At 43.8% G+C, this 10146-nt stretch overlaps 2 protein-coding genes across 3 annotated transcripts in view; both read left to right on the plus strand.

Moving 5' to 3' along the window:
- The window catches only part of MTHFD1 (methylenetetrahydrofolate dehydrogenase, cyclohydrolase and formyltetrahydrofolate synthetase 1), a 72814-nt gene extending 67519 nt beyond the window's left edge, over nucleotides 1-5295 (plus strand). For both annotated transcript variants that reach the window (XM_006018691.3, XM_025197928.1), the window contains exons 27-28: nucleotides 4958-5066; nucleotides 5241-5295. In XM_006018691.3, the coding sequence (XP_006018753.3) occupies nucleotides 4958-5047 (90 nt within the window). In that variant the 3' untranslated portion in view covers nucleotides 5048-5066; nucleotides 5241-5295. The remainder of the gene's footprint in view (nucleotides 1-4957; nucleotides 5067-5240) is intronic.
- A 4182-nt stretch (nucleotides 5296-9477) lies between these two features.
- Nucleotides 9478-10146, plus strand: part of AKAP5 (A-kinase anchoring protein 5) — a 7911-nt gene continuing 7242 nt past the window's right edge. Inside the window, exon 1 of the mRNA XM_025197949.1 lies at nucleotides 9478-9496. The gene's annotated coding sequence lies outside the window, so the exon portion shown is untranslated. The remainder of the gene's footprint in view (nucleotides 9497-10146) is intronic.

Genomic DNA, 10146 nt, shown 5'->3' on the forward strand with positions numbered 1-10146 from the left:
ATCATGCTCAAAGAAACACCACCAAGACTAAAAGAGAGTCTGGAAATCTGGAGAGAGAGAGATCTAGTATGGGTGAATGCTAGTTAAGGGAATTACCAAGTTCCCAAGTTTCATAACGCATTGTTTCATAGAGAAATAAGGCTGGAAGGGACCTCGAGATCTAGTTCGACTTTCTGAGAGTCTGCTCTTAGTGCCGTATTCCTTTTGGAGCAAGTGGTGACTTGTGCTGCAGCCAAATGCTGAGTTGTTCTTATTGAATGAGAAAAATGTAGCAAGGTTCATATTTTTAGATTAACAATGATGACTAAAATAATCACGTCCTGTTTAAATCCGTAACCCATCCATCTTTAAAGAGAGCACTGTGTGTCTGGGCCAACAGAAAAGATGCATTGAGCTCATTCCTATAATCAATGATAGTGTGCTGCAAACAAGCCAGAATGTAATCCAAACAAGGATTGGAAGGATTTTAAACACTGGAGTGGCACGTACGTTAGATCAAATATCCATAGGGTTCCAGAAATCAAAACCAAATACAGCTGTCCCAATCACCCATGTTTCTTTAGTCCCTAGAACGGCAGACATTATGCATCGCAGTTCTTAAGTTTTCTTGGACAGGTGATTAAGCCTGATGTTGCTTCTACTGAAAATTAATTAGAAATTCTATTATTAGGGGTGTGAACTTCTAACCAGATGGGTTCTTTGTTAAGTATTCACGAAGCCCAGTTAGTATTAGAGGGATATGATTGCAGAATTCAGGCTTGTGAATCTGGAATTCAGACTGAGCAATTCAGATAATGAGAAGGGGCCAATAAATACTTTGGACATCAGCTTTTGGAACTGAAGTTTCAGTGGGAGTGGGGCATCTGATTAGAAAATGTTCACATTACATTTATCTGCAACAACTTATAAATGTGTCATATTAACTGACTTTTTTCAGTCAAAACTGTACTATTTTAGTATATTTTTAAATATAAAGGAAGAAAAGCCATGAAAGCAAACCAGTGTTTGCTCTGTCCAATAATATTTCTTCCTTGTTGTTTAGTCAGTGAAAAAGTAAAAAAGAAAAATACCCTGGTACATCAATATCTTCGTTGTTAGAGGAGTTTATTTGAAATTCTGCAGGTGTATCTGGTGCATCCACATGGGCTGTACCTGTGTATTTATATCATTAGAATTGCTCTACGTTCTTCCGTTTTCTAGTATACATGTTAGAGAAGGAAAAAAACCCTGAATACTTCTGTTGATAGAGTTAGACCAGATCTGAGAAAAACAGTAAAAAATGCATTATGAATTATAGATATTCATACAGTAAATTATTTTCTTTAAAATAAATCCTAAGGCACTTCCCAGTGATAGGACATTATGATATTGAATTTTGTGGCTGGCAAACTAGACTCTTCTAATAACTTGGATTTGTGTATCCCTCGGAAGGCACTGCTAATACATTAGTCTTTTACCAGATGAGAAGGTAATTTGGGGATTTGAAAGATGCTGGGTAATAGACAAAGACTGATTGGGCATGCAGTAACCACTGTTCTAGTAAGGGACCTTTCTAGGAGACAGCAGACAGCTGTCAGCCGGAAAAGCTAGTTACACTATATACTTGAATTTTACAACTTCTGGCCTAAAAAAAATTATTCCCTATCTGATCATGCAAGTGTCTCCCTATGGCCAGAAGAAACCTTTTCACGTGCATAGCCCCATGAACTTCTTTGTGTTTTCAGATAAGTAGGAAATCCAGCTATCTTTACTTGGTTGCCAAATTGGGGACCTGATGCATTTGGGGCCATCTTAAAACTCCCTCCTGCTATGTTTACGCATTTGTTTGAAACGAGGACAAGATCTGCAGTTCAGTATGCTTGATTTTTAGAACAGTGATTTTAAAAAGAAAAATTGTTTTTACAAACAACTGATTGCAAGTTAGCACTCAAAAGATGTTATATCCTTCCCAAAGGAAGAAACAGCAGTTAATTTCACACCATTAATTGAATGCTGCCTTATTCACCACAAAATACAGTGTACAGAGACAAGAGTGCAGCAGGAAAGAGCACGATGGTCTGTGATGGCAAGAGGCACAGATAGCAAGCAGCTGGTATCCTTCATGCATTCCCTGTTATCCTCTGCCAGTCCCCAGGATGAAGAGAATGGCTTGTTCTTGAGACTTATAATTTTTACTGTTCTTGTGGCTTTTGTGTTCAGAGTACACTGTAATTATTTAAGTACTGTTATTAACTTTATATTAATCTCCTGTGGAGGTTTTTCTGTTCTTCCTATACAAGAGGCCTTTACTTGAGATTACAAGTTTGTTTGATAAAGGCGACTGCATACATGGGATGGATGTAGACTTCTGTTGAAATATTGAACTTAGAACTGCACAATATTCTCATTTTAGAAATTAGCCCCATGCGCTATTAATGAGCACACATTAAATTGATTAAAATTGGCTGATTGACAAATCTCAAAGTAGTCATTAATAGACCAAATGAGCCTGGTTCTAGCAGGGTTCCAAAATACCCATTCTTAGCCTGATGTGATTTAGTTTCTTTAATCGGGGATCTGGAAGTAAATACACAGTCGCTGCTGATAATCCCAAAGCTACTTAACCAGGACAGGGCATTCATACAGATTGATCTGGATCACTTGGGCCCAGTCAAGCAAAACACTTTTTTAAAGCAGCTGAAGTTATGCACACAGGAACAAACAATACAAGACACATTCATAGTCCTGAATAAAAGGAATTCAGGGTTTATGGCAGACAAACAGCAGTGTGATGAAAGACTCATCTCAAATTTGGTTGTATAAAGAGGTGATTTTACTGTTCTGTATAAACCAGGGGAGGGCAATTATTTCAGGTGGAAAAGACCACTTAACAAGTTTTGGTGAGCTGTTGAGGGCCAAATGGGTGGCCCTGCCCCCTGGCAGTTGCCCCACCCCCTTTTGCCATTTTGGGACCAGAAGTCCCACCCCTGATCTTTGCCACCTGCATCCTTCCGCTTGCCCCCCCTCCCATACCCCGGAGCAGGGTGTGGGTGTGGGGGTGGGGAGGGACCTCCCCCCCATGGCACAGCAGCAGGCAGGTGCCCCAGAGCGCAGGCGCCCAGCGGGGCACAGCTCTGACCAGCACTGCACATTGCAGCGAGGGGCATGGCTCCCCCTGGCAGTCTGTGTTGCCAGCGCATCCCCCCACTCACACACAGCCGGGAGGGAAGCCCCACATGCTGGAGCCTGGTGCTTTCCGTGCCAGGGCTGCACAGCACAGGAAAGAAGCAATACAGACAGCCTGGGGGAGGCTGCACCCCTTGCTGCGATGTGTGACACTGGCCGGAGCCAGGTGCCTGTGCCCTGAGCGCCCAGCCTGCTGCTGCTGCCCCCAACTGCTGGGGCTGTGCACCAGGGGCATATGCGGGGGGGTCCCCACACCCTCCCGCACACCCACATGCTGCCCACCCTAGCTCCGTGCTGCTCCCAGCCCCACGCTCTGGGCCCTGCCCTCGCAGCTTCCCTACCTGCTGCCCAGAGCCAGCAGGAGAGAGGGGAAGTGGAGCAGGTCCCTGGGGGCAGCAGCAGAGGCAGCGGCAGCCCCACCTGGAAGCTACATGCAGGCCAGGAGGGTGGGAGCAAGGCTGTAAGGTATGTTTGGGGGCTTGCGTACACTGGGCACCTCACTCTCACCCCCGTGGGCAGAAGGGCTGGGCAGGGCACAGTTTGTTGGGGGGCCGTGCTGGCCGGATGAAAGTGTGTCGTGTGTCTCTCTTCTCCCCCCCCCCCCCCCCTTTTTCTCCCCCCCACTTTAAAATTGCCTACAGAGGCAGCACTGATGGAGTCAATTGACTTCACTTTCTTGTTATCATCTTCCTAATCTCTCTCCCCACTTCACAGGTGTTAATGAGTCTCTCCTTTTTAAGGTCTTGATGTTCCATTAATCAAGCTATCCTTTCTTCTGCATTTTTGCTGTCTATTAGCCATTCCTGGTAATGTCTTTCTTCTATGCATAGCCTTGCAAAATGTTTTTAGTTCTAGCTAAAAACCTTCATTCCGATGTAGTGATACTAACTCAGGTGTAGAAATGAGTGACAGCAAAGTATTGGAGGCACTGTCAAGATGCTCAAGAAGACTAGATTTTGTTTTACAGATCTGAATGAGAGATCTATATTTATTTGTAATGGTGGCAGGACTGAAGATACTGTATCTTTCAACTATTTTTTGCCTAGTTTGTCGTCATTTTTAAACATAATCTAGCAAGCTGGTGCACATTCCAGCAGTTACATTGTTTTTCTTGCTTTGAACTTAAACTGAATAACAGGGCTAGGCCCCTAGCACAGTGGTTTTCAAACTTCCTAAAGTCACAGAAACCTTTCATATCACTTCTTTTGTCACAAAACCCCTACCCCAGCCAGGGGACTCAGCCCAGCAATGGCAGCAGACCGCCTCCTGGCGCACTCCCCCATTTCCCCTCGTCTCTTTGGGGAACCCCTGACGACCTGTCGCGGGACCCCAGGGTTCTGGAGAGCATGGTGTGAAAACCACTGCCCTAGCATATTAGTAAAGCTTCTAGTTTCTCTTTAACTGGAGAAAAAATGTGTCATGTTATATGTGATGATGCACCTCACCACACCACACCATACCGCCTGCACCCTCCTTTTCAAAATCCTAGATCCTCCCATGTGCACAGTCCATCAAAATCCTAGTAAGTGAAACCAGAGGAACTGCTACACGTGGTTATTGCTTCAGCCTAGTAGAGCATATAAGCTCATACTAATTTTAAGCTTGCAGGCTGTTCCACTGAATAGCAGAACTGTACACAAGTATAAGCTTAAACCTATGCTTAAGTGCATTATATGAGGCTACTGAGTCGGTGCCAGAGCCAGGAATAGGACAAGGCCCCTCTAACTCCTGGTCCCAGTTCCATCCACTAAATCCTGCTTATTGCTTTAATATAGCTGTCTTTGTCTCTTAGATGAGTACTATGCCAGGCCTTCCAACTAGACCCTGCTTCTATGATATCGACTTGGACCCAGTGACAGAAGAGGTGAATGGGCTCTTCTAAAAAATGTTGCCAACCAGAGGTAAATGTCTTCCTTAGGCTAGTTTGCAAATGTTTGAGTTTTATTTTTAAAGCCTGAGCTAATGTAGTTACACTCATCTGAGCATAAGGCTACATGTTTTCATTTGATTATAATTCAGGCTAAAAGTTTCCTGCAGTACTATAATTTAGTAATTAGATTTATTTTTCTTCCTAGCTACCAGAAGACTACCTGATGAGTAATGTAAACTGAACTGTGCCCTGACTTAAGCCAAAATAAGATACGACTGAGGATGCAAGATGTGAAGTGAATGGGATAAGAAGCATTTGGGAATGACTGGAATATATACATTTGTTTAAATTTGCAGTAATTTTTTTAAAGTCTTATTCCAAGCTAATCTTTTAGTTCAGTGAAGAACCTGCAGTAAGTTTTACACACTGATATTTTTAAATATTTCCTTAGTGAATATGAACATTTTGCTTCATACTTGTAGCCAAACCACCTGGTTTTAACCGTCCCTTTCTATCACTGATCTTAATAAGATGATTTTAATATATTAAAACATAAAAATGGAGTTTCCTGACTTGTCCAATGTTTGCGACAGCCTGGGGCTTAAGTTGTTTTCAGCATATTTTTAGACCATGGGTAGACATCGTCCTTTAAAGGCTGGACAGTGTCTTTCTACCTACTCAATTCCGAATCCACTGCTAGCATTCAAGGAGAGGATGTTGTAACATGAGACTGCACCAGTATCAGTCCCAAGTACGTAGCGAAGAAGAATTCCTTTGTTTCTCCACTTCCCAAAAGCTTTTGGTTTCTGGTGTGTTTTGTCCTTATCAACACGTAAACCATATCAGATCTGCCGATTAGAAATCCCTGCTGTGATCAGCATCTGTGCCATGTATATATTGTGCTGTGCACAAAACACAGGACATCACCTTTTTGCAGACTGGCTCTCCATTCAGTGGCTGTGGCTGAAGAAGAGAATATGCCATACATGGTTTTCTGACTTAGATGGATGAGTTTTCTTACACCGCTTCTAACCCTTGCTTCTTGAAATATCTTTTTTTTGGATGAACAGACAGCACAAGCACTGAGTCAAATTGTTTGCAATGGGGTTTGTCAGAGTAGTCCAAAAAAATTCTCATAATGGGAAAACGAAGTTGTTGCCAGACTTGTAATTAATACGAATGAATGGCTAAATCCTTTCAGAGTACCCTGGGCTTTAATATATGCATTGAGTTTAATGAAGCTGAACTTTATTTTTATGGTCAGTTTGGGGATTGTACACAGCAGCAGTTTCCAGTATTGACAGGTAAAAGTGATTATTGCAGTAATACTGCTGAGCCTCCCGTGCACCAGTATATTTAGGTTTAATCTCACATCCCTTCCTGGATACTGCATGTCATGTGTAGGAAAATAAACTGCCTAAATTTTATTCAGTGGATTTTGATATGCTCACCATTGACTGCAAGAGATCTGAAGTGAAACCACCAGTTCTGCTAATCCAGCAATTGAACAGAAAATCTTACCCATGCAAGCAGCTAAATATCTATGAATAATCCTTTCCACATCAGACTGCAAGGCCCATTGCTTGTATCTGAGCCTAAGAACATATTAAAGAATTGCAGTGACTGGGAGAAGCATTGATGTAGGAGTGTGCATCAGCATATGGGCTCAGCTGTAATACATGCACACTATATATAGCAAGCTATCAGAGAGAATAATTATGTAACAATTACGGGGCTGTCACAGGAGTGAAGTTACAATAACTTAAGTTGTCATAAGATTCCTAAGAGGCATTTTTAGGCTTGTTTAAAATTTTCTTTTATATAATATTCAAAGCAAAGCAGGTATTTGCAATCAGATTTTCAGGGTCTGAACAGACTGTTGGCATGGGGTCAGGAATTGCTTTTCCCCATGTGTAGTGCATAGCTAGGTACACGAGGAGCTCCTTCAACTAAGGCATCCTGTGCTGGCTGCTTCTTGGAGGCAAGCTGGCCAGCCTGCAGGTGCCAGTTTCTTCATTCAATCTTCTTCTCTCGTCTCGCTGTTGCTTTTCCTGCTGCATCCCCCTCTTCTGAACAGCCCATCTCATTCCTTCAACCTGCCTTTTTTCTTTCCTGGTCACCTTTTCACGTTCTTTAATATAACACTCTTAAGCATTAGAAAGCAGCTTGTCCTCTCCCTTTCTGCAAGGACTATTTCAGTTGACATCTCGTTAATCCAGTGATTAATCATAGAAATACAGGGCTGAAGGGGACCTCACAAGGTCATCAAATCCATCTTCCTGCTCTGAGGCAGGTAATTATACCCAGACCCTCCCTGAAAGATGCTCATCTAACCTGTTTTATAAAAACCTCCACAGATGGGCTTTTCCCAGTCTTTCTTGACTGCCTGTTCCAGGGCTTAACCATCCTTAGAGTTCAATTTTATGGATATCATAATTTTTTTTTGCACAAAACAAGCTAATTGCCTCTTCTCTGAACTTCAGTGGGCATTCATTAATTGCTGTTGGGTGTTTTTTTTTTTATAAACCTGACCCCAGTTGTCTTTCCTGCCTAGTGCTGTGGGGATGGACACAATGATCTTGCGAGGTCCCTTCCAGCCCCTAACAATCTATGGATCCATGAACACTTTACATACTGGATAAATCTTCAAGTCTCCCTCCCTGCCCCCCTCCATTCCTTCTGCTTTTGTCTAGAGAGATCAAATCCAAATGATGTAAGACTTCCTTGTGCCTTTACAGACCTGGAAAACTGTGTGTGTCATGGAAAGAACATCCCCATGGTTACCCAAGATGGTGGCATTTCTGCTAAGTTCCTTCTGTGACATAATGTGGGATGTTAACCTAATTCTGCTGGTTTGGGGCCAGCCGTGGGCATTGAGATAGGGAGAGTACACGCTATATGTGCCTCTTCCCATGTTGCCCATGCCACATTCGCTGCCGGAGTAAGACAAATATTAGAAGAACGCAAGCATTGTATCTCAAAAAATCTGCTTTCAAGCAAAAAAGCTTGTCCTCGGTCTAGCTGGAATCCCTGCCTATTCGCATAGCCTTAGCACCTCTGTCAGATAATTCTTCTGCATGATCAGCTTATTCTGAAACTCCATAAAAGCTGAGTTCTGTGCAATTTATCTACCCAACTGTGTTCCAAATGCAAGGTATTTAAGCTGATGTAATGAGGGACCTAAATCTGTATCATCCACCTTGAGGTGAAGTACTTGAATTTGTGATTCACATGCTCTTTTTGGCAGTGTGGTTAAGGCATCTTGCTGCAACTCCAGTCTCATGCTAATCTGCCCCCACCTGATTCAACTGCGAATAGATATTTTACCACTTGGACTAAGGAGTCAAATGTGATCAGACATGATGCTAGTCGCATGATGCTGACACATACGTTTGACTTGATGCTGTTTGTTAGCTTCCTTGTCTTTGCCTTTTAAGGTAGAGGGAAAAACCGCCTATGCCCTGACAAGCTTCATCATGATCTTCTATTCTTTGTAGCTCCTGATAGGAACAACTCACCTAGGAGAGGCATGGGTCGTCAATGGATAAGGAAAAGTTGGCAGAAACACATCTGTCATAAGAGTTACCATTAGTGTTGTTATGCATCCATCATAATGAAGGATGTTGGTGCCAGTCAGGCCACCTGGCATTTGCACAGGTAACTGCCAGCTTATGCACCGCAAATTCCTTTTTGTCACAAAATTCAGTGCCACCCAGCGTGAGCCGGGCTGCCGTTGCTGCTGTTGTGAATGCAGCCTTTGGCTTGTGTGCCGTTCCTGCTTAAGAGCATGCCCTCTGTGTTCAAACAGGCTTATGTCTTCCCTTACTGTGGCACTTCATTGCTGCTTATTTACAGCCAAGAGCTCAAAGGAGCTAGTCAATGGGTTGCACTCAATGAAGTGAACCTTTATGCAGTCCTTGAAGCACTTTTGTAGGCAACCATGCTTTCTCTTCCCATCCTTCAAGTTCCTCATCTACGAGGTTGTCATCCATCTGAGCTTTATGTCCAATCTGTCATAGCTGACACTTTGGACATGCCCCCAACATGCTCCAGGACTTTGTTACTGGTTGGCTTGCACCACCTGTATAACGTCCAAGTCGTATGCCCAGTGAGCACAGCTATATAGCTAAGTAACACACCTTTTAAGAAAGGGAGCAATAGGATGACACTGCTAAGTTAAATACGCCATATATTTCTGTACGGGAGAAAATACTGGCTGCAAAAGTATGTGCGTTTCCAAAAAAAATGTCTAAATGGTAAGTACTTTCTTTGTGCTTGTTTCACATAGATCTCCCTTGTGCCGGTCCGCACTCTGGACTGGGTACGGTTCGGTGCTTGCCTGTAGCGGCTGAAGGCAGATTGGGAAGGGCAGGGGGAAGATGGTGCTCTGAGCTTCATGCACAGCGCTCCCTTGTGCAGATGTTCAACATACTGCATGTACGCTGCTCCCTCCATTTGCAGGTGCTGAGGTGCAATAAATTGGGGGTTCTTGTTAGTGAATGGGGAAGTTCAGGTCCCTCTGGACACTACACTTGGCGTGTTTTCCTGTTTATCTCAGTTATCAGCACCTTGAAACTTTTGTTTTAACTGAAGCTTAGAGGCCGGGGTGTAGATTCATAGATGTTAGGGTCGGAAGGGACCTCAATAGATCATCGAGTCCGACCCCCTGCATAGGCAGGAAAGAGCGCTGGGTCTAGATGACCCCAGCTAGGTGTAAGAGGGTAGCATGAAGAAAAAAACCGTGCTAGCGTGTTGTTCTGGGAACTACTAGCTCAACCCGAGACCCGGCCGGGGTGCGTCTTTCTCACCTATAATGGCATTTTCTATAAAAATGGAAAAACTGGATTTTTGCTTAGCTGAAACCTTTGCAAAATGGAAATGGCTCTCCTGGCAGGAGAGCGTCTCATGCAAAATTCCCGAGGCAGAAAACCTGCCAGCTCCCGACAGGAAAAGGAGAGCAGTCTCTCCCTCCCTGGGGTGCTTTTGTCATCCGCAAACAGCCCTGCCTTTTAGCACATCTCCAAATGACAACTGCAGCTTGCTCTGGCGGGAGCAGCCTGGGGCTCGGGGCTCGCGACATGCCGCAGCGCTGCCACAGCCCCGGGGCCGCT

The sequence above is a fragment of the Alligator sinensis genome, unplaced genomic scaffold (assembly GCF_000455745.1).
Source record: "Alligator sinensis unplaced genomic scaffold, ASM45574v1 scaffold13_1, whole genome shotgun sequence".
Classification (NCBI taxonomy): Eukaryota; Metazoa; Chordata; order Crocodylia; family Alligatoridae; genus Alligator; species Alligator sinensis.